At 41.8% G+C, this 25,155-nt stretch overlaps 1 protein-coding gene across 3 annotated transcripts in view; it reads right to left on the bottom strand.

The window, feature by feature from the left end:
* Nucleotides 1–25,155, bottom strand: part of LOC125457161 (sorting nexin-9-like) — a 79,445-nt gene that overhangs the window by 15,021 nt on the left and 39,269 nt on the right. For all 3 annotated transcript variants that reach the window (XM_048541009.2, XM_059650025.1, XM_048541011.2), the window contains exons 8-13: nucleotides 20,003–20,128; nucleotides 18,616–18,733; nucleotides 11,510–11,640; nucleotides 10,668–10,768; nucleotides 9,624–9,724; nucleotides 2,535–2,612 (exon numbers count right to left, since the gene is read on the bottom strand). In XM_048541009.2, coding sequence (XP_048396966.2) covers nucleotides 2,535–2,612; nucleotides 9,624–9,724; nucleotides 10,668–10,768; nucleotides 11,510–11,640; nucleotides 18,616–18,733; nucleotides 20,003–20,128 — 655 coding nt within the window. The remainder of the gene's footprint in view (nucleotides 1–2,534; nucleotides 2,613–9,623; nucleotides 9,725–10,667; nucleotides 10,769–11,509; nucleotides 11,641–18,615; nucleotides 18,734–20,002; nucleotides 20,129–25,155) is intronic.

Raw genomic sequence — 25,155 nt, 5'->3', positions numbered from 1 at the left:
CTGGAGAATCCGAGATAACACGGTGTGGAGCTGAATGAACACAGCAGGCCAAGCAGCATCAGAGGAGCAGGAAAGTTTGATGTTTCAGGTTGGGACCCTTCTTCAGAAATGGGGGAGGGCAAGAGGATTCTGAAATAAATAGGGAAATGGGGGAGGCGGATAGAAGATGGATAAAGGAGAAGTTAGGATGAGAGGAGACAGACAGGTCAAAGACACGGGGTTAGAGCCAGTGAAGGTGAATGTAGGTGGGGAGTTAGGAGGGGATAGGTCAGTCCACGGAGGACTGACAGGTCGGGGGGGGGGTGGGATTGAGGTTAGTGGAGAGGGCATGGGTGTGGGGCTTGAGTTGGGAGGAATGGTTAGGGAGGCAGGGACTAGCTGGGCTGGTTTTGGCATGTGGTCGAGGGAGGAGAGATTTTGAAGCATGTGAAATCCACAATGATACCCTTGGGCTGCAGAATTCCTGAGCGAAATATAAGATGCTGTTCCTGCATCTTTCGGGTGGCATCATTGTGGCAATGCAGGAGGCCCAGGACAGACATTTCGTCCGAGGAGTGCGGAATGGGAATTGAAATGGTTCGCGACTGGGAGGTGTAGTTGTTTGTTGCAAACACAGCGTAGGTGTTCCACAAGGGTGTTGTGGGAGTCGGTAGGTTTAAAATGGATACTGGTTTCCAGGTGGATACCAGAGATGGAGACAGAGCGGTCCAGGAAAGAGAAAGAGGTGTCAGAGATGGTCCAGGTAAACTTAAGGTTGGGGTGGAAGGTGTCAGTGAAGTGGATGAACTGTTCAAGCTCCTAGTGGGAACACGAGGCGGCGCCGAAACAGTCATCACCACCCCCGGCACTTTTCCCTGCAACCGAAGCAAGTGCTACACCTGCCCCTATACCTCCCTCCTCACCCCGATCCCAGGCCCTAGGAAGACTTTTCACATCAAACAGATATTCACCTGCACATCTGTCAATGTTACATACTGCATCTGCTGTTCCAGTTGTGGCCTCCTCTACATCGGGGAAACCAAACGGTGGCTTGGGACCGCTTTGCGGAACACCTATGTTCGGTTCGCAACTACACATCCCAGTCGCGAACCATTTCAAATTCCCCCCAACCCTGACTCCTCGGACAACATGTCCACCCTGGGCCTCCTGCATTGCCACAATGATGCCACCTGAAAGATGCAGGAGCAGCATCTCATATTTCGCTTGGGAACCCTGCACCCCAAGGGTATCAGTGGACTTCACAAGCTTCAAAATCTCCCCTCCCCCGACCACATGCCAAAACCAGCCCAGCTAGTCCCCGCCTCCCTAACCACTTCTCCCACCTCAAGCCCCACCCCCATCCCCTACCCACTAACCTCATCCCGCACACCCCCCGTGACCTGTCAGTCCTCCCTGGACTGACCTATCCCTCTCCTAACTCCCCACCTACATTCACCTTCACTGGCTCTAACCCCGCCTCTTTGACCTGTCTGTCTCCTCTCACCCTATTTTCTCCTTCATCCATCTTCTATCTGCCTCCCCCTGTTTCCCTATTTATTTCAGAATCCCTTTGCTGTCCCCAATTTCTGAAGAAGGGTCTTGACCCGAAACGTCAGACTTTGATTTTAATTGGGTCTGGCTGGGCAGTGGTGGTTCTCAGCTGGCTCAGAACTTGAACGTAGATGGACTTCCCTTTTAAGCTATGCATTTTCATTTTTTCTTATTCTTAAGCTATTAAAATAGTGCTGGATTATGGTGACAAACGAAAACTTTTCTGTATTCTATTGTATTTTACAATGAAATACACTCAATAATAAATCATTCATTCAGAACGTGTAAATAATTAATTACAATTATGGTGTTGCTGTGTGACAGTACCACATCACAAATGCCCATAAACAGAAAATCAACCTATTCTGGCTATGCATATGCTTTTTAACTCACATACTGATTGTTGCCTTTGAATGGCCAGCAGCTCTTTGAAGCAGAAACATCATCTATGTTCTATTAGTGGTTAATCAGCTCATTAATGGCTGCAGGACTCTCCCCACATTTCCCTTTAAGGCGCTATCCTAATTTGACATGTTAGCCAGTGGAGGTGGTGGGGGTGGGGGAATGTGGGATGAAAGCATGGAATCAAGTGCCTCCTAAAACTCAGCCCCTGATAGAAGTCTAATGTTTGCACTGCAGATGTAAGCAGAACATATTTTAGTCACTTACAAATCAGAGAACAGGGCACAGGATGCAATCTAACTAGTGCACTCTGTTATAGAAAATATACAGAGTTTAGTGTCTTGTAGACTCCTGGCAGCAGCTGAAAAGACAATGAAAATCAAACTCAAGGCTTCCCAGGTTCATTCAAAACGTTGCCCCCAGATGCAAGTAAATGGATGTATCACCTGCATTTTTATTGTGAATATATGGTATACTGCATTAATATATGATATAATAGAGGTTAAATCTTATGTTTCTAAGTAATGTTTTGAAATTGCTGAAACCAGCCTTATATTTATTAGTATTATAAAGCAGAAGCAAAATACGACAATGCACTTTACCATGACAGGTGCTTTTCGCAAATGATGCTGAGGTGTCCGAGAAGGCCTTCCCTATTTTGACATACTCTGACTTTACTGCTGGAACAAGAGATTTAAAAGTGATGTAATTAAATACATTTTAACACAATTCAAAAAAATGCCACAGCAACACAGAGGCAATATTGCCATGCTACCAATTTGGCATAAATTATAAAATATGCAATTGATACCTCAAATCAAATTAAATGTATTGATAGTCATATGAAATTATAACAACCCATGGTTACCTCGACTGTGATCTTAACAATCAATACATTTGGAAATACTTTTTGATTATTCCCAATGGCTTAGTAGCAAATGCAACGTGTACTCACTGTACTGTTTTTTTTAAACAATTTATTCTTTCATTGCAATGTGTGTGTACCAGGCCAGGCCAATATTTATTGCCTTCTGTCATTGTTCCGGTGGTGAGCCTGGCTTCTGAAACCACATGCAGTTCTTGGAGTGTGAGGACAACTAGAATATTGTTAGAGAGGGAGTTTCGGGGTTTTGTCAAGTGACAGTGAAGAATCAGAATTATAGTTGCACTTCAAGATAATTTGTGGCTTGCAGGGGGTAGTGTTTCTGTGTACCTGATGCCCTGCCCTCCTAGGTGGTAGAGGTTACAAGTTTGGAGGGTGCTTTAGGAGGAGGCTTGGCAAGTTGCTGCAGTGTATCTTGTATACATGACACAATGGGGTGCCGATCAAATGGGCTGCTTTGTCCTGCATGGTATCTAGGTTCTTGACTGACACTGGAGTTGTTCCATCCAAGAAAATGGAGAGATTTCCGTAGCACCCTTGGTTTGTGCCTGTTAAATTATGAACAGGCTTTGAGCAGTTGGGAGGTCAGCTTATGGAACCAGCAAGAAGAACAAACTATTTTTCTACGATTAGTGTGTGTAGCAACTGGCTGCTTTACCACTAAGCCTGGACAGAGCCATTAACGGGAGTAGAGGGGGAAGGTGATCATTTTAGGAGCCACCTGAGCGATGAGAATAGGTGGCCAGATTCTTTGTGGGACCAGGAGAAGCATGAATGCAAGGATCAACACAATTTCAATGAAGAGATCAGGATGGGATGCCAGAAGCAGCATGAGGCCTACCTAAAAGGGTGGTGTTAACCTGGTGAGCTGCCTAACAGGACTACCTATGTGCCAAACAGCATAAGCAGCAAACAATAGACAGACCTAAATGGATCAGATCTAAGCTCTACAGTCCTGCCACATATAGTCATGAACGATGGGAGAATAAAACAACTTACTGGAGGAAGGGAGCTCTGGGTGAAGTGTCTGCAACAGTTTTTAGCCAGAACTACTGAATGGATAAGCCATCACAATCTCCTCCAGATATCACCAACATCACAGTTGCCATTCTTCAGACAATTCGATTCATTTCATGCGATAGAAAGAAACAATTCAGAGACACTGCACACAGCAAAGACCATGGGCCCTGACAACATTCCTGCAACAGTATGGAAGACCTGTGTTCCAGATCGAGTCACAGCCCTTTGTTATGCTGTTCCAGTAAAGCTACAACTTTGGCATCTAATTGACAAAGTAGAAAATTGCCTAGATATTCCCCCCACACAAAAAAAGGGGGGCAAACTCACCCTGACCAATTACCACCTCATCACTCTACTTTTAACAATCAGTAAAGGCCTTTGATAGGGTGCCTCACGGGAGGCTGCTGAGCAAGGTGAGGGCCCATAGTGTTCGAAGTGAGCTACCGGTTTGGATTGAAGATTGGCTGTCTGACAGAAGGCAGAGAGTTGGGATAAAAGGCTCTTTTTCAGAATGGCAACTGGTGACGAGTGGTGTCCTGCCGGGTTCAGTGTTGGGGCCGCAGCTGTTCACCTTATACATTAATGATCTGGATGAAGGGACTAGGGGCATTCTGGCGAAGTTTGCCGATGATACAAAGATAGGTGGATAGGCAGGTAGTACCGATGAGGTGGGGAAGCTGCAGAAAGATTTAGACAGTTTAGGAGAGTGGTCCGGGAAATGGCTGATGAAATTCAATATGAGTAAATGTGAGGTTTTGCACTTTGGAAAAAAGAATACAGGCATGGACTATTTTCTAAATGGTGAGATAATTCGCAAAGCAGAAGTACAAAGGGATCTGGGAGTGTTGGTCCAGGATTCTCTAAAGGCTAACTTGCAGGTAGAGTCCGTAATTAAGAAAGCGAATGTAATATTATAGTTTATCTCAAGAGGGTTGGAATATAAAAGCAGCAATGTGCTTCTGAGGCTTTAACAAGCTCTAGTTAGGCCCCATTTAGAATACTGTGTCCAATTTTGGGCCCCACACCACAGGAAGGACGTACTAGCCCTGGAGCGTGTCCAGTGGAGATTCTCACGGATGATCCCTGGAATGGTAGGTTTAACATATGATGAACGGCTAAGGATCCTGGGATTGTACTCATTAGAGTTTAGAATGTTGAGGGGAGATCTAATAAAAACTTACAAGATAATGTATGGTTTAGAAGAGGTGGACGCTGGGAAGTTGTTTCCGTTAGGTGGGGAGACTAGGACCCGTGGCACAGCCTTAAAATTAGAGGGGGTAAATTTAAAACAGAAATGAGACAACATTTCTTCAGCCAGAGAGTGGTGGGCTTGTGGAATTCATTGCCACGGAGTGCAGTGGAGGCTGGGACGTTGGATGCCTTCAAGGCAGAGATTGACAAATTCTTGATCTCAGAAGGAATCAAGGGCTACGGGAAGAGTGCAGGGAAGTGGAGTTGAAATGCCCATCAGCCATGATTTAAATGGCAGAGTGGACTTGATGGGCCGAATGGCCTTACTTCAACTCCTTATGGTCTTAAAGTGATGGAACGTGCCATCAAACAGCACTTTCTTAGCGATAACCTACAGAGTGCAGCCCGGTTTGGATTCTGCCAGACCCACTAAGCCCCCAACATCGTCACAGTCTTGGTTCAAACATGGACAAAACAGCTGAATTCCAGAAGTAAGGCGAGTGAGCCTGCATTTGACATCAAGGCCATTTCTGACCAAATGCGGCATAAAGGAACCCTTGCAAAACTGGAGTCAATGAGAATTGAGATAAAACTGTCTCTACAGATTTGAGTCATATCTGACACAAAGGAAGAGCATTATAGTTGTTGGAGGTCAATTATCTCAGCTCCATGATATCTCTACATAATTTCTTCAGGGTGGTATCCTTGGCCAAACTACTTTCAGCTGCTTCATCAATGGGCTTCTCTCCATTATAAAGTCAGAGGGGGAATACTTGCTGAATTGTGATTGCACATTGGTCAGTGCCATTTGCAGCTCCTCAGATACTGAAGCAGTTTGTGTCTAAATGCAGGAAGGACATGACAATATCCAGGTTTGGGCTGACAAGTGGCAAGTAAGATTTGCACTCCACAAATACCAGACAGTGACCATCTCTAACAAGAAAGAATCTAACGTTATCCCTTAACATTCAATTGCTAAACTGCCACTGAATCCCCAACTATCGACATCCTGGAGGGTTCCCATCAAACAGTGGTAGTGAACTGCCTTCTAGAATCACCTGAGGTCTGGAAACTGAACTGGACTAGTCAAAATGGACTGTGAGTACAAGAACAGTTCAGGGACTAGCAATCTTGAAGTGAGTAACTCACACCCTGACTCTACAAAGCTTGTCCACAATACACATAGCACAAGAGTGTGATAGAATACTCCTCACTTGCCTGGATGAGTGCAGCTCCAACAACACACAGGAAGCTTGATACCATCCCAGACAAAGCAACCTCCTCACGAGCACCACATTCACAAACCCCAAGTCCCTCCATAACCAGAGCTCAGTAACAGCAATGTGCATCATATACAAGATGTACTGCAGAAACTCTCCAAGGCTCCTTAGACATCACCTTCCAAATCCACGACCACTACCATCTAGAAGGACAAGGAGAGCAGATGCATTGTAAAACTACCATCTGTAAGTTCTCTTCCAACTCATGCATCATCCAGAGTTGGAAATATATCATTATTCATTCAGTGTTGCTGGATCAAAATTATCGAACTCCTTCCTTCATGGCATTGTGGGTGTATCTACAGCAGATGGATCTTAGTGATTCCAGAAGGCAGTTCACCACCACTGTTTGAAGGGGAACAAGGGATGGCCAAAAAATGCTGGCCCAGACCCTGACGCCGTCATCCCATGAACGGAAGAAAATTGTGCCTGCAGCCAAATGCTATGCAGCCCAACACTGTGTGAGGCCCCTAGAAATGGCTGCACAACACTCACTTCAATACTTTAACAAAGCTTTTGCCTATTTCGAGGAAATTCACATCCTGCTTGAAAATGTGAAGTTGGGTAGCAAATAATAGAGATTTTTTTTTACATCTGCCTCCGGCCGCTTTTCACAATGCAAACAAGATGCTAGGCAGACAAATACAAATGTACCTTTTTTCTATCATTGAAGGACATTATGTAATACTCACATTATCAGCTTATGAATGGTATTAATGTTAAGAAATCTGGTACACCATTTAATCAGACTGGGAGTCCTGAAATCAAATTTGTTCCAGTTTTAAGGTCAGAAACAGTAAGCCTGCAACAGTGCTGCCTTCCCTGAATAGTGATTGTAGATAATATTACAAGACATGACAATATCCAAAGAACAAATCCACTTGGAACCATAACCATAAGTACTGGCTGAGTTCTATGGATTTGTTGTAAAGTTATTAGATGAAGAAATCTTTTGCTATGCTGTGACAACTATTGCATATTAAAATATATTCAAACAATGTTTTAGATAATATTACAATTCAGATTTTCAAAATTGGGATTCCCAACATTTAATAAGTAAATACATATAGAATAGCAACACTTTTTGATTGGAATCCAAGTAAATCCTATGAAATGCTATCATTCTAAACATAGTAACTGATAAAAATGCAAGAACAATACAATATAAATCAAAGCTCTATCATCTTCATCTGTAGGGTTATTATTTATTATGGTGACACAAATGAAAGATTTGCAATTATATAGGGCCTAACATGACCTAGATATGACCCATTCCCAGAACATTTTACAACCAATAAAATACCTTTGAAGTGATGTCTGTGATTTAGAAAATTAAATGTTCAATTGGTTGTGCTTAAATCACTCCAATAAATTTCCTATCCCCGCCACAGTACTGAGCAGCACTACTTAAAGTCACAGAAGACATTCTTCAAAATTGCTATTTTTCTCAACTTCTGTACAGCTTTTGACATGGTCAATCTGACCCTGACATGGTCTTCTAATCCTTGTCATCAGTTGCCCAACTCCATGACACTGTACTACCCTGGTTACCCTCTTGCTTATACAATTGTGTTCATAGCATCTCCACCAAGGGCTTTTCTTTCTACATCTGCACCGTTACATCCAGAGTTTTCAAAGGAATTATGCTGCGAACCCTCCCTAGGCATGTGGTTAAATCAAAGGCTAGCAAAATGCAAATGAAAGTAGAGTTTGAACAACAGAGGAATGCTAACAGTGGCTGCAGGCAGTGAAGGGTGCAAATAAGCAAATGGACAAAGAAACTTTGACTTGGATGTACAGAGACAGAAATATCTTCATCTTTAATTGTGAGAGAAAACTAAAAAATGTGCTCTTAACTACCAAAGGAACTTTTATTTTTCCAAAAAAAAGCAGAAAGGGTGGCCAGAATGATGATGATGATGATGGAAAGTGGACAAGTGACAAGAAACAGGATGTAAAATAGAGACATCAATGAAAATATTTCTAAAAGAATTTTAATACCATCTAAGAGACGTTTGGGAGAAATCAAAGTAAAAACTTACTCATGAAATACAATCTATCACTTACAATTTGTGTACCAGGCATACATGGGTCTGAGAGATGCCACTAACATTGAATGCTAAAATAGTACCATGTAGAAGAGTATCAGAGATAATGGGAACTGCAGATGCTGCAGAACACCTCCGCTCAGTTCGCAACAAACAACTGCACCTCCCAGTCGCAAACCATTTCCACTCCCCCTCCCATTCTCTTGATGACATGTCCATCATGGGCCTCCTGCAGTGCCACAATGATGCCACCCGAAGGTTGCAGGAACAGCAACTCATATTCCGCCTGGGAACCCTGCAGCCATATGGTATCAATGTGGACTTCACCAGTTTCAAAATCTCCCCTTCCCCCACTGCATCCCTAAACCAGCCCAGTTCATCCCCTCCCCCCACTGCACCACACAACCAGCCCAGCTCTTCCCCCCCACCCACTGCATCCCAAAACCAGTCCAACCTGTCTCTGCCTCCCTAACCGGTTCTTCCTCTCACCCATCCCTTCCTCCCACCCCAAGCCGCACCCCCAGCTACCTACTAACCTCATCCCACCTCCTTGACCTGTCCGTCTTCCCTGGACTGACCTATCCCCTCCCTACCTCCCCACCTACACCCTCTCCACCTATCTTCTTTACTCTCCATCTTCGGTCCGCCTCCCCCTCTCTCCCTATTTATTCCAGTTCCCTCCCCCCATCCCCCTCTCTGATGAAGGGTCTAGGCCCGAAACGTCAGCTTTTGTGCTCCTGAGATGCTGCTTGGCCTGCTGTGTTCATCCAGCCTCACATTTTATTACCATGTAGAAGAGTAACTGGCAATATAGATTTTATAGGGTCAAATGAAATTTTCAATAAAATAATAGATGAAACATTGCATTTGATATATAATAGATTCGCAATGGATGAGCACAACTTCTGTCGGGTTAGAGAATAGATATAGGATACCGTTTAGAGATTTGTACTAATGTTACAATGTTGTGATTTCATTTAAATCTGGACTTTTATCTAATTAGGTATTGGCAAGAGAACAGACTAATTTTAATTGCCAATATTCTTGTCCCATACTTAAGAAACTTACTATAAATAGTGTAAAGTTACTTTCACTCAATAGTTGGTTATAGCTTTTGGCTTTGGGAACAGAACAATCATTATTGTTAAATTTCAGATCCATACACATTAGTTCTCCCAATACCACCGATGGGAAATACTTGAATTATTGTAATGGTGTTGGCATTGAAGATGACATTTTTATTTTTTTACCAAGCATTTTTACACGTACATCCAGTGCACCGTGCCATGTGTTCCTCTGTCACTGTTATAAGATTTCTAACACTTTCTCCCATACATTTGGCAAAGGTCAAATGGTTTTCTGTTTCTTCTCTGCCAATTGAAAGAAAAAAAGGTCAATAAATAAGACTAACAATGTTTAAAATTTTGACAGCTAGAGAAATATTAAATTCAATGCCTAAACTTTAATTAGCAGTTCTACTTTCTTACCTCATCTTACTTTTGTTCTACTATATTAATAATGTCCATTTTAAACCATCCCATTACAGCATGACAGATACCAAACCAGAAACTTGTGGCTTGTGACAATATATGTCTTTAAGAGGTGTATTTGATCCTTGTTTTTTTTAAATGAAGGAAGGTTGAGACAGAGGTGCCGAGCAGTCTGCTTCAGGCCCATAAGCTTAATCTCTCGTTGCTACTCTCTTTCTGTCTGAGTTTTATCTTCACGTTTTTCTTCCTGGACTGGAGAATTGCAAGTGAGACAATCTAACTTACTGAATTTGCCTTTGCCAAGGGTGTGTTTATGGGACATTATTATATTGAAACAGCTGCTGTTTTATTAGTTAAATAATCTATTATTCTGTAAAGTTTTCCAATAGAGTTAATGTATTCAAATTACTACTTTTTTGTTGGATTTTGACAATAGTGTATGAATAAAATGTGTTTTGCTTCAAGACTGGTAGTTTGACCAACTGAATTGATACGGAGCACAATGCCTGGCGCTTACCTTTAACATAAGAAAATGTTAGGGTCTCAGTCATCTTCTTAATATATTTTGAGGGGTTTTGGGCTGGTCCATAACAATATGCCATCAATTTGTCAGACAATCAGACAGAGAAGCCTAAGTTTATGAATCCAAGGTGGCCAAAAATCAAATTTTTCATACCACTCTCTTTTAAAATATATGAATTTGGATGTATTTTCATTTAAAAATATCTCTTTGTTTGGTTTTCCTTAGCAAACCCTTATAGCAGTTTTAGGACTGATTGCTGTCATAACCAGTAACCATACACACAGAAAAAAAAAGACTTACACATTCAGCAACCTAAACTCTGACGATGGCATTATTTCAGAGAATATCATTCCTCCAACAGCTTCATCTTTCTCTGCATTTCTCTTACCAGCTTTCCATTCCTAGGAAAGATTAACTTTATTCATTCAACAATATGTCATAATGTGCAATAGCCTGAACAAGTGGCCACAAGACATTTTAGGGTTTGATGTTGAAAAGCGTGCAGCTACAATCTTTTCAACAGTATTGTTTTCATGAAATTTCCAAGTTTCTTATCGATTGTCATGCTTACGGAAGTGGAGGAATAATTTCCTACTCTTAGTACTCAATGTCATTTTCAATTACACGCAACCAAAAATAGCACAGGGGAAATGCAGGGTAAATCTTCTGATCTCTCTCACAAGCACATTTTAATCTAGGTAGTGGGAGTGAAAAAATATCTGGAACTCATAAATATGATTTACACATTTCACTTATCACTTCATAAACAGCTTTGAATAGGAAGGAATAGAGTGGGATTCAAACCTCCAGGGACCTAGCTCTACAGCAGTAAGTATCAGTATCCAATTGGACTCAGCCATGATTATTTTGCTCACCTTCTAATTAAAAGTTCTAGCAATGCAAACATTAATTTTATATCTGCACTATTTATATGTAGTTAATGCAACTTGAGTTTGGGTGATCATTAGCTATTCCTGTTCAGACTATCACAAGAGCCTAACAAGGCTCAATGAAGAAGTGGTAAATCCTGTGAAGCAAATGAATGTCAAAATAAATAGTCACGGTTGCATACATTACTTCATAATGGCTTTCTATACATAATGTCAGTTTACTTTCCTTAAAATATTGGTTTAAATACTTGCCTTTTCATCTCTTTTTCTGATAAAGTGTTGAAAGATTTCACTCTGGGAGATAATAGGATGACGCGATATGCGGTTAATCCAGGCCTGCAAGCCACCCATACGAGCCTGCACAAAGTCATCACTGTACCTCCCTGCAGATGGGGAACAATAAAAAGAAATCCATTCAAAGGTACAGCATACAGCAACAGTTCAACAAGTCCATGGATGGGCAATTAGTTATTTATAAAATCAGAGAATCACATAGCATAGAATGAGGCCCTTTTGATAATTATGGTTTTAATGCCTTTTTGGAAGAGTTTTCCAACCAATTAATAACTTCTGTTAGTGTTCTGTACCATATCTCTGTAGCCGTTTTCCTTTTCCAGTACTTATCCAACTCGCCTTTGAATTTTACTATGGGGTGGAATCTTACCATTTTTTTGGTTGAATGAATTTTGTTGCAAGGCCCAGTGAGTTTTCTCATCATATTTTACCAATTACTGTACAGCTCTCTCGGTACAAATCTTATCCGATTTCTGCCCTACGTTATCATGCATAGGAACTCACAGATCCCAGCAAAGGCAGCCTCTTATAGTAGTTAAGGACCTGCTCAAACCAGTCAGAGTCAGGAACCTCTGCTTATCAGGACTGAGGAGCTGAATAATGGGCAGCACACCACATGCCTTGACTTACACTGCCCTACTATGGGCTGTTTTGCTTATGGAATGAGAGAAAGACAGGTAGTACGGAAGGTGAAAGTGAATTGCACAGCTATCACTGCTGGTTCAAATGAGAAGGTTTCTCCAGACAGCGAATAGGCAGCACAGAGGATGGTGGTGATGGGGGATGGGATGGGTGAGGTTGCATGGGGAGAATGTCACAGGGAATAGTGACAATGGTATAGTGTGAGCCTTGGAGAAAAGTGGGTGTAATAGCGGAGTGAATGTGAGGAGCAGAGAGAAATGGTGCCACTTAGGAATGGTGAAGGACATTGATCTTCTCCCTACAGTGGCTGATACTGCTCTGATCTTTGTGGCAACCAGGTTAACATAATCTGGTATCGCAGCCACCTTTTGTAGATCTGGAGTTGGGTGGAGAGTAGGTCCCACCTGTGCTGCATCGCTCTGTCCAGCAGGTTCACAAGTTCCCTGCCTGAAAACCAGGGCCCAGTTTTTTTTCCTGTCTACCATTTCTGGGGCAAATGTCAGGAACTGTGTAGGATATCTCCCGACTGACCAGTGCTAGTCCAGCTACCAGTGGCCTTACAGATATGGCATTCCTCGATATCATATTCAGTCAAATATGTTTCCTGATATCTCGGGCTGCCACTCTCACCTCATCTCTGGAATTCATCTCATTTGTACATGTTTGAACCCAGGCTGTAATGATGTCAGGAGCTGAATGGCCCTGGCAGAACCCAAGCTGAGCGTCACTCAGCAGGTTATTGCTCAGCAGCTGCTGCTTGAGAGCGCTGTTGGCGACACTTTACTGTTGACCGAGAGTAGACTGATGGGGGGGCGGGGGTAAGTGGCTGTGTTAGATTTGTCCTGTTTTTGTTTACAAGACATACCTGGGCAATTTTCCATACTGTTGGGTCGATGCTAGTGTTGTAATTATACTGGAACTGCTTGGCTAGGGCAGCGCAAGTTCTTCAGCACAAGTCTTCAGTACTATTGCCGGAAAGTTGCCAGAGCCCATAGCCTTTGCAGTATAAAGGAGTGAATCAAGTTTACTGAAGACTGGCATCTATGATGCTAGGGACTCCAGAGCAGGCTGAGATGGATCATCCACGTGACATTTCTGACTGAAGATTGTTGTGAATGTGCCATCCTTACATTTTGCACTGACATACTGATCTCTTCCATCATTGAGGATGGAGATATTTGTGGAGCCTTGTCTGGCAGCCAGTTGTTTAATTGTCCACCACCATTCATGGCTGGATGTAGCAGGACTACAGATCTGATCCACTGGTAGTGGGATCACTCTGCTACACTTGCCCCTTATTGCTTATGTTGTTTGGCATGCAGGTAGTCCTATTTTATAGCTTCACCGGGTTGACAGCTCATTTTAGGTATGCCTGTTGCTACCGTTGGCATGCTCTCCTGCGTTCTCCATTGAAAGGGGTGATCTCCTGGCTTGATGGTAATGGTACTGTGAGGAATACGCTAGGCCATGAGGTTGCAGATTGTGTTGGATTACAATTCTGATGCTATTGACAGCTCACAGTACAGGATATCTAGTTTGAGATGCAATAGTTGCTTGAAGACTATCCCGTTTAGTGTGGTGATAATGGAGGGAATCCTCAATGTGACATCAGGACTGTACCTCCACAAAGACTGTATAGTAGTCACAACTACTAATACTATCATCCACAGTGCATTTATAGCAGCAGATCGATGAGGATGAGGTCAAGAATGTTTTTACTCCTCACTACTGCTGCAGAACTAGTGCAAAGGCAAAGTCATTTAGGACTCAACCAATTCAATCACTATTGTGGCTGCAGAGCACTTTTGGTGATGGACATTGAAGTCACTCATATTCTGTCTCTTTGCCACCATTAATGCTTCCCCCAAGTGGTCTTCCACATGGAGGAGTACTGATTCATCAGGTGAAGGAGAGTGATGCTCAGGTAATCAACATGAGGTTTTCTTGCCCACTTTTAATCTGTTGACATTTAGACATGAAGCTTAAAGTCAATGTTGAGCAATCCGAGGGCAACTGTCTCCTGGCCACCACCGTGCCACTGCTTCTGCTGGGTCTGTCCTGCGGGTAGGACAGTGGTTGTGGTGTCTGGGGCATTTGTAACATCTGATTTTGAGAGTACGACAAAGTCAAGCTGATGCTTGATTAATCTGTGTGACAACTCTTCCACTAGTACCCAAATGTTAGGGAGGAAACTGTAGGTTTGACAGGCCTGAGTTTGCCATTATTGTTTCCAGTGCTAAGTTGATACTGAATGGTCCATATGATTTCATTTGTCTTTGACCCTTTTTCATGGTTGATACAACTGAGATGTTTGCTAGCCCATTTCAGAGGGCAGTTAAGAGTCACCAGGTGCTGCAAGTCAGGAGTCACATATAGGCAAGGCTAAGCAAACATGTCAGTTTTTGTTCCCTAAAGGACATAGTAAACCAGATGAGCTTTTACAGTGATTGATGATGGTTTCACCGTCATTATTAGACTTTTATTTGCAGATTTCACTGAATTCAAATTCCACTATCTGCCATGGTGGAATGTAAACCCAGAATATTATCTGGGTCTCTTGTTTACGAATCAGCAACAATGCCAAATCTCCAAATTGTCCAATCTATTTCTTCTTCAAGTTTCTACTCCTCCTCACTGTTTACTGCATTATTAATGTAATTTATTCAAGTATTCAGGGAATGTTTGGGAGATATTTTACAAATGGAAGAATGCCGCTATTCACTACTAAGCAGAACATTCTAATACTGGCTTCACACAGTAATAACAAATAATCATCACAGAGATGAAATATAATGATCTATGGTGAGTTTCAGAAAACTTCATTACAGTGCCATGTTATTAGATCTCAAAGTTGATTATTCCCTAGTTAGTGGTTAAGTGGAAAAGCACTTAAAGCAAGGTAAAATATGTAATGGTAAATTATTATAGAGGTGGGTTGAAATGATAAATGCTGTACAGAACAAGGATTCCCAAATTGCTGAAGTTGTGAGCACAGGAGTCTGAGCTGTGTAATAGGTCAACAGCTGATGAAGAAGACAGAGTATCAATGAATATTCTGAAATTGTGTTTCTTTGGAATTTGTCCTCAGGAACTTTAAAAGTGTGAAGGCTATAGTCCATTCCAGGACACGTGGTAGTGTGTGTATAGAAGACCTACTTAGATAATTTGCTATTATAAAAACAAAGAGCTGACAAAAAAATAACAAACAATCTAACAACAAACGAACAGAAATCTCATCAGGTCTGGCAGTGGAGGGAATATAGTGGTAATATTTTGAGGCCAGTGATCTTTTTTCAGAATGGTCATTGGACTTGAAACATTAACAGGGGTTCCTCTCCACCGCCAGACCTGCTGAGTTGCTCCGGCAACTTTAGTACTTCGCTTTTAGATAACTTGCTGTTTGCTACTTCAGTAAGCCAGTGCTTTCTCAACAGGCCTGAACTTTTTCCCCATGTTTCTATTAGGTTTGGCATGGGGAATTGTGAGAGTAAGGTATCAGTAAGGCTCATCTTCCTTAGACCTTTGGAGCCCCTTAAAGAGCCCGGCCTGCACTGCAACAATATGTACAACCTGGAAGGGCAAAGGGAAAACAGCTTGCCCGACAAGTCTTGCTGCATGGGTGCAGGAAAGGAGGAAAAGGGGGTCTGTGGCTTGGGGATGGGGGATTACCACCTTTTGGACATCCCCAGCACCCCACCCCAAGATGGAAGCCACATTTTTGTCTCCTCTCCCAGTTTCTAAAACATAACCTCACTCCTGTTCCCCTGGCTAGAGTCTCTGGCCCCTTCCTTTGCCAACTGAGACACTAAGACTTTATCTTAAAGTGAAATATGCACATTCTTCCTTCCTAGGGACTGCACGCAGTCCCATCAGTGGCCACAACTTGTTTCTGGTGCCACTGGGACTAGAGAGTTGCTGGTCAGTGGGATTGGGCCCTGAAGGATGGAAGTTCCACTTTTGTCTTATTAAAGCTGTCCTCATTGTCTCATTGTTGCAGGGCAGCTGACATGAAATTTGCATGTCTCAGTCAACATTTTGACAGGGAGTTAGGGCATTACGAGGAATTTGACTGCAATAGATTTATCCTTGACTGCCTATATAATAATTCTGCAAACCTCGTATTCACCATGGTAGTTTTATTTTGAAGATTCCTTTTCTATCATAACATTCACAGTACTGCTTACAAAATACTTCCTATATTCTTTATTGTTTTATTTGGTGCTCTTATTTTTAATCACATCTTCTTTTAAATTTCAGTTGACTTTGGAGAGAGAATGTGATGTTTGTCGTTTTAACTGTGTTTCTTTTCCGACCTAAGGTTATACTTTGTATAGCTGTAATATAACTTCTTTGTTTTTCTATTACGTAACTAAAGATTGCATTTAGGTACCTTTGTACCTAAGACTGTGATGTAAGTGGTGATTTATAAACTTTTCACCGAGCTAATTTGAGTATGTGGCAATAAAGCTAATTCAATTCAATTTTTAATATTTCTCTCTTCTCATGAACTCCATCATTTAATGCAATGTCTATTTGCCTTAGAGGAAGATATTTAATTCTCCTCTGTTTAAATGTGATGATTTGATCTATCTACCTGTTAAAATTAGACCAAGTCCTTGATTAGTTAATGGAAACATGCATTTTTCCAGTCCAGCAAATTTATGTTTGATTGTTTTTGATATTGATGTTCTGTGCCACAGTTGGTCAGGAAAGCATGCATGACTGAGATCAAATAAAGCAACATCTGTGAACACTTCAAAGTTACCACAAAAGCTTCTGTAGTTATTCATACAAGATTACTGCCAACAAAATTGATTCAAAATTAGGAAGTACTGTTGATAGTGAGGAAGGTTATCAAAAATTACAGAGGGATCTTGACCAGGTGGGGAAGTGGGCTGAGGATTGGCAAATGCAATTCCATACAGATAAGTGTGAGGTGTTACACTTTGGAAAGTCAAACCAAAGTAGGGCTTACACAGTAAATGGTAAGGTCCTGAGGAGTGGTGGGGGACAGAGGGACCTAGGAGTACAAGGACATAGTTCATTGGCAGTAGTCACAGGTAGACAGCATGGTGAAGAAGGCATTTAGCATGAGTATAGGAGTTGGGATGTTATGTTACAGTAGTTTAAGTCATTGGTGAGGCTGCACTTGGAGTATTGTGTACAGTTCTGAAAACCCCATTATTGGTAAGACATAGTTAAACTGGAAAGTGTGCAAAGAAGATTTATGAGCATGTTGCCATGACTGGTAGGCCTGAGTTATAGGGAGAGATTCGCCAGGATAGGACTTTATTCCTTGGAACGTAGGAGAATGAGGGATGACCTTACTGAGTTGTATAAAATCATGAGGAGTTCAGATAGGATGAATGCATATAGATTGTTTGTTTGTTTTCCTGTGATGGGGAGTTGAAAACTGGAGGATATAGGTTTAAGGTGAAAGGGGAAAGATTTAAGAAGGACCAGAAGCGGCGACTTCTTCACGAGAATGGCACATAAACGGAATGGGCTGCCCAAGAAAGTGGTTGAGGCAGGTATAATAGTGACGTAAAAAACAAATTGGATAGGTACGTGGATGGGAAAGGATTAGAGGTATATGGACCAAAAACAAGCAATTGGAACTAGCTGAACTTGGTACCATGGTCAGCATGGACCAGTTTGGGCTGAAGGGCCTGTTTCGTTCTATGACTATAACTGTAACCAGGTCTCAGCAAGGTAATGCAGCTTTATTTAAACAGGAACACCAACTATTTCTTCTAAAGAGAGACGGAGCAAGAAAGGAGGGAAGACGGACGGTGCGAGGGATAGAAAGGAGGGAGGGAGGAACAGATGGAAAGGTAAGGAAAGAAAAAGGGAAAGAAGGAAAGGAAGGATAGAGGGAAGGAAGGAAAGGGAGAGAGTGAGGAGGCTAGGAAGGAAGGAGGGCAGGGAGAAAAGAAAGGAAAGATATGAGAGAGGGAAGGAAGGAATGGCGGGCAGGAAGGAAAGGAGAGAAGGAAAGAAAGGAAATAGGGAGGGAGGGAATGAGGGAAGAAAGCAAAGGAAAAGGAAAGAAAAGTAAAGGAAAGAGTAAAGGAAGGGAAGGAAGATTGAAAAGGGAGTGAGAGAAAATAGGATGAATAAATTTAAAAAGTCAGTCTGTTGCAAAAGTAAGTCTGTGTTCCTTCAGGATCATAAATTTTAATAGCTGCTAAATAATTCTTTACCCAATTAGAGTTGAATAAATTAGGTCAATTAGAATAACAACCATCATCTACATAGTGTAAACATACCCTTGAGTCCTGGCAACTGAAAATCTGCAACTTTTTCTGCTTAATTTGCTATTTCTGCCATACTTTCCAGTTCTTTTCTGAGTGAACATTGACTGTACTGGAAAGCCTTAAACACCATGAATTCATTCATAACATTGGTCATTCAATACTTACATGGAATATCTTTTTCAGGAAGTAGTGGGATTGGGATAATAGATCCAAACTTCTCTATTAGCCGACAGTACAGCCAATCAAAATGTTTGTATCGATGGTAAACAGAGATATTTGTGTCCTAGAAGTGTTGACAAATGAACTTTGTAAACATCTGGATGGCAAAACATGCTGAGAAATTATGAAATAAATGTGAATATCAAATCAATATCTTTTAAATTGACAAAATAGTTGGCATCAGTTATGTGCAATTCCAAAAAAGTCCACCAAAACACTGTCTGATCACCTAATAAAACAGTTAGCAGTGCTAAAGCAGAACTTGTGTGGTTACACATTAAAGAGGTTTCCTCTATCAGCCTGGAAAATGAAATGAGGGCAGGGATTGGTCAGTTACCTCAGTTTGGCTGCTTTGAGATGCTACGTACTGCCAATGGTGTGTGTTCAATTCCCAGATGGCTGAAGTTACTAAGAAGGTCCTGGTTTCTCAACCTCTCTCCTCACCCTAAGTGAGGTGACCCTCAAGTTAAACCATTGCTCGTCATCTCTCCTGAATGAGACAACAGCCCTACGGTTGGGTAAGACTATTGCAACTTTGACTTCCAGCTGTTAAAGTTGTGCTGGGGATGCAAGTTTCCAAACACGCATTTTTCCATTTTATGAGGAAGAAACTTGTATAATTACCTGCCCAGGTAAAATGAAAGGGATTGACTGTAGCTCTCATTCACTCAATTGCACAAATATGGACAAAGTTTGTCTGGACAATGATTCTAGCTCTGAGCAATGATTCTATTTTGACACACTGCCATAATACTTTTTCCAGGGCCACATACCACATCTTTGCTGAGATCATGAAATTGTTTGCTTACAACCTTCTGCAAACATAATAGAAGATGCACTTAGTCCCTTCACCTCATCTAAAGGTGAAGCAACATTGAAGGAATCGTAGCTACTGATCTGCTGTAACATATTGACAATTTAACAGATATTCTCTGTTTACTTCCCTTGCTATGGCACTTTCAGGAGATTTATTTTTAAAAAATCTGACCTAGTCAGCATTATGTAAAAACATAGTTAAGAATTTAGTAGCATTTTCCACTGCTGCAAAGCACAGTTGTTAAAGAGAATTGTGCAGTGTTGAAGGAAAATACATTTCAGATTCGTTTGAGATGATAGAATAAGAATTACATATGTTCATATTAATAGTTGAACTGTAAAAGATATTTACATGATACTTTATTATTCTTCTGCTAGGACGGTATTAGCATTTAAAATAAATATGCTAAACATTAATCATCTATTGTTGCTGACAGTATTTGTAGATTGGGTGATTCCGATAGTAATTACTAGCCCCATCACACACCCATGTATATGGAACATCACTGGTACTTACATTGGGTGTGATTTGGTAAGAAATGTATTTTTTCATCCCTGAATATTTGGTTTCTATCTGAGGATTGGTAACTGTGCATTCCAGTGGTACTATTGGATACACCCAGGATGCACCGCTTTCATTGAACTAAGATAAAAAGAAAACAGTGTTAATATAACTCATTTCGGATAGGAAGTAACCACACAGTCAGCATATATGACCGAAGACAAAAATATTACAAATTATCAGCATTCATGTTATTACATAGCAACACTATTTACTGCAAATAATTTTTGAGCATGATGAGAATTAGTTAAAATAAATATGTTGAAAATGCTTTCAATTTAAATGAATGTTTCACCATGAATGATTTGATACTGAAGACACCTTGATTTCACACTTGACAAATTCAAAATCATAAACTAAATTATTCCAGTCCCTGACTAATGTGGACAATAATGAATTAATGGGAAAAAGATGGGGTGATCACAAAATTTGAGGTACTCAATGTAAAGAAGATAAACTAAGACTTTTGACCTGTGACAATGTAAATTTCACAATTTTAATAACTTCATAGATTGAAGGAATCAACAAAAGATAAAATATTACATTAAAAAAGCAGGAGCAATAACACTTTCTTGAAATGAAAGCGACAAGGAGACACTTATAAAGGAACTGAAAGCAACATGTGAATTAACCATCCCTGGGAAGAAACAAAATAAACAAATTGTTTCCTGGGAGACAGGAGACAACAACTGCTTGCTGCCTCATGACAAATGGGTAATTAACTCTGTTTGAAGAAGCAATGTTCTGAAATAAAGGGATTAATTGCAGAAAAAGCCGTGTTTTAAACAGGCAGCTAACCCGAAACATAATAACAAACAGGAGAGCTACTTCTGATAAGGTGGCAAGGTATAGACTTAAGGTCTTCAGGACAATAATCAATGTTAGGGATGAAAGAACTTTTGAACCATCAATAATGTCACACCACACACTTGAAAGAGAGAAAATTGTACAAGATTCCAACACCAGACCAAGTCAACAGCAGACCTTCAAAGCACATCACTGCACACGGATTGAACCCTGGACACTTCCAGAAACAGACCACTGTTGATGAGATCCTGGCCAGATTCCATCGTTAATCGGATAATAGCCATTAACTTGCTTACTTGAGGGGTCTTATTTTGGTTGGTACATGCAACTAAGTTTAAATCACTGTTTCAGTACTTGTTTTCCTGTGAGATTCCTATAATTAGATGAATTGATGGTAACTTGTGGCAAGTTCACCCACAACACATCCATGATTTGAACAGTGAGGTAAGAATCTCACTATTGAGCAGCAAGTGGCCTATGTGCATGTATTAACATCTTATAATTACTTATTCCTGTTTCATTTATATCCAGAGATAGTGGAAACTGCAGATGTTGGAGAATCCAAGATAGCAAAGTGTGGGGCTGGATGAACACAGGAGGCCAAGCAGCTTCGGTGCTCCTAAGATGCTGCTTGGCCTGCTGTGTTCATCCAACCCCCCACACTTTGTTATCTCATTTATATTCAGTTTGCTATTCTCTTAGGTGCCAAAGATGCCAACAATTTCTGACATGAAAGTCAAAATCAAAGGTGGTAGTTCTAGCTCACCACTTACTACTCAGGACCTCTATCTTAACCAGCAGCTACCAACAGCTCAGAGCATGGTCCATTAGCAGTGGCCTCCTGGATCCCCATCCATGGAGGTTGCAATCTGATATGTCCCAAACTCACTACATTATCATTGATGACTCACTGAGAGTAAAATTCTCCACTCCAGTGATGCACTTTGGAGTGCAATGTGATGTAATACATGTATAATAATAGCATGTATCTGAGAGCTGGATTCTGAACTCATGACATGTGGGCCTATAGCTGTACACATGAGACAGCTTAATGATTGACTTGTTGGTATTTCTGGAGCAATGAATGTATAAAACAAAACAGTATGAGAAAGACAGTCCTTGGGATGATAGTGGGGGCTTTTATTTGAATTGGAAGAATTTTACTATTATGTTAAGTGTTTGGGTGAGAGGGGAGAGGTTTTTGTTATTGCTGCCCACATGCAATCTCCTCCAACAGGTGCATAACAAGGACTGAGCAGTAGACCTTTGAATCAGGGCACCGATTTGCCAGATCCATGTAGAGGTTTCCCACTGGCCCCCTTTTTGGACTCCTCTGTGTCCCATTGTTTGGAGGACATTTCAAATGTTATTTATGGGTGTAGTTACCGCTGAGTGAACATGTCACTGAGGAATGCTTTGGCTGCTACACAAATCGACGAAGAGCATTTGTGTTTGGAAGCCAAGGAGCAGCATCAACTTCCAGACATTCACCACTGTGGAGTTACCAGCCATAGGTTCCCATATGATGCAACAAAGGTACAGGAGATCCATAGTCATTGTCTCCCATGGAGTGCCATGCAGATGAGAGAGGGACAGAGGCATTATACTCTGCCAAGAAGTGGAGGTTAGAACACCAGTTCATCATAGCCAGTGCATTAGCAAATTAAAATCCTTACTCAGATTAACAGGGGCTATAAGATGGGCCACCTATATCAGATTCCAGGGAGGTTATATCAAGGGTTTGTACCGGTACTGTGCAAACAATCCCCCTGGTTAATCCTTGGATAGCTGGAAGACACAGTGAGGCAATGTGATGGTTGAAGAGGATTTGAGGGAGCTTGCACATTGTGCTCCAAAATAATGTTAAAGGCTTGAGGTGGGAGGAAGGGATAGGTGTGAGGAAGAACAGATTAGGGAGGCGGGAGCGAGCTGGGTTGGTTTTGGGATGCAGTGCCACAATGATGCCACCCGAAGGTTGCAAGAACAGCAACTCATATTCTGCTTGGGAACCCTGCAGCCCAATGGTATCAATGTTGACTTCACAAGCTTCAAAATCTCCCCTTCCCCCACCGCATCCCAAAACCAGCCCAGCTTGTCCCTGCCTCCCTAACCTGTTCTCTCCATCTTCGGTCCGCCTTCCCCATCTCCCTATTTTTTCCAAAACCCGAAACGTCATCTTTTGTGCCCCTGAGATGCTGCTTGGCCTGCTGTGTTCATCCAGCTCTACACTTTGTTATCAAGTACAACCTGCTTCAAAGATAGTAGGAACTGCAGATGCTGGAGAATCTGAGATAACAAGGCGTACAGCTGAATGAACACAGCAGGCCAAACAACATAAGAGGAGCAGGAAGGCTGGCCTGCTGTGTTTGTCCAGCTCGACACCTTGTTAGCTCAAGTACAACCTGCTGTCTGGTTGGTGCCTTATTATTCTAGCTTGAGAACTGTCCTGAAAACATTTAATGAGTTCCTTGTCTAAACTACCTTTTCTCTGTCTGAATTTTTCAGTCCTTGTACACATTAAAAACCCCGATGATAATTGCTATTCCCAAGCTCCCATTATTTCTTCCTTTGACACCTTGCTCTACCATATGCTTACTGTTAGGGGGCCTGTATGTAACTCTCACAAGTGACCTCTTGCCTTTATCACTCCTCATATGACCAGAGTGCTTTTTTGTCCTGGTTTTCTGATTAAAGCAATCCCTTTCTGTTTTGCTAGCATCATTTTTAATAAACAAAGCCACTCCTCTACTTATTCCTAGCTTCCTGTCCAGACTAAATGTCATAGGCTCTTCGATATTCAATCCCAAAGCAGATGTCTGAGTTCTGGTCACTAAGTTGTACGTACTTATTTCAATTGGAGTACTAGTTCATCTGTTTTGGTTCAAATGTGACATGCATTCAAATGCAATGCCTTAGATTTATCCTGTTATTACTTTGGTAACATCTAGTTGTACCTGCTGATTGAGACATAGAGAACATAGAACATAGAACAGTACAGCACAAAACAGGCCCTTCAGCCCACAATGTTGCGCCAACCATTGATCCATGTATGCACCCTCAAATTTCTGAGACCATATGCATGTCCAGCAGTCTCTTAAATGACCCCAATGACCTTGCTTCCACAACTGCTGCTGGCAACGCATTCCATGCTCTCACAACTCTCTGTGTGAAGAACCTGCCTCTGACATCCCCTCTATACTTTCCACCAACCAGCTTAAAACTATGACCCCTCATGTTAGCCATTTCTGCCCTGGGAAATAGTCTCTGGCTATCAACTCTATCTATGCCTCTCATTATCTTGTATACCTCAATTAGGTCCCCTCTCCTCCTCCTTTTCTCCAATGAAAAGACACCAAGCTCAGTCAACCTCTCTTCATAAGATAAGCCCTCCAGTCCAGGCAGCATCCTGGTAAACCTCCTCTGAACCCTCTCCAAAGCATCCACATCTTTCCTATAATACGGCGACCAGAACTGGACGCAGTATTCCAAGTGCGGTCTAACCAAAGTTTTATAGAGCTGCAACAAGATCTCACGACTCTTAAACTCAATCCCCCTGTTAATGAAAGCCAAAACACCATATGCTTTCTTAACAACCCTGTCCACTTGGGTGGCCATTTTAAGGGATCTATGTATCTGTACACCAAGATCCCTCTGTTCCTCCACACTGCCAAGAATCCTATCCTTAATCCTGTACTCAGCTTTCAAATTCGACCTTCCAAAATGCATCACCTCGCATTTATCCAGGTTGAACTCCATCTGCCACCTCTCAGCCCATCTCTGCATCCTGTCAATGTCCCGCTGCAGCCTACAACAGCCCTCTATACTGTCAACGACACCTCCGACCTTTGTGTCGTCTGCAAACTTGCTGACCCATCCTTCAATCCCCTCATCCAAGTCATTAATAAAAATTACAAACAGTAGAGGCCCAAGGACAGAGCCCTGTGGAACCCCACTCACCACTGACTTCCAGGCAGAATATTTTCCTTCTACTACCACTCACTGTCTTCTGTTGGCCAGCCAATTCTGTATCCAAGCAGCTAAGTTCCCCTGTATCCCATTCCTCCTGACCTTCTGAATGAGCCTACCATGGGGAACCTTATCAAATGCCTTACTGAAGTCCACATACACCACATCCACAGCTCAACCCTCATCAACTTTTCTAGTCACATCCTCAAAAAACTCGATAAGGTTTGTGAGGCATGACCTACCCCTCACAAAGCCGTGTTGACTGTATTTGATCAAGCCATGCTCTTCCAGATGGTCATAAATCCTATCCCTCAGAATCCTTTCTAACACCTTGC

This window comes from Stegostoma tigrinum, chromosome 12 (genome assembly GCF_030684315.1).
Source record: "Stegostoma tigrinum isolate sSteTig4 chromosome 12, sSteTig4.hap1, whole genome shotgun sequence".
In the NCBI taxonomy this organism is placed as follows: Eukaryota; Metazoa; Chordata; class Chondrichthyes; order Orectolobiformes; family Stegostomatidae; genus Stegostoma; species Stegostoma tigrinum.
This window is presented reverse-complemented; position numbering and strand designations above follow the sequence as displayed.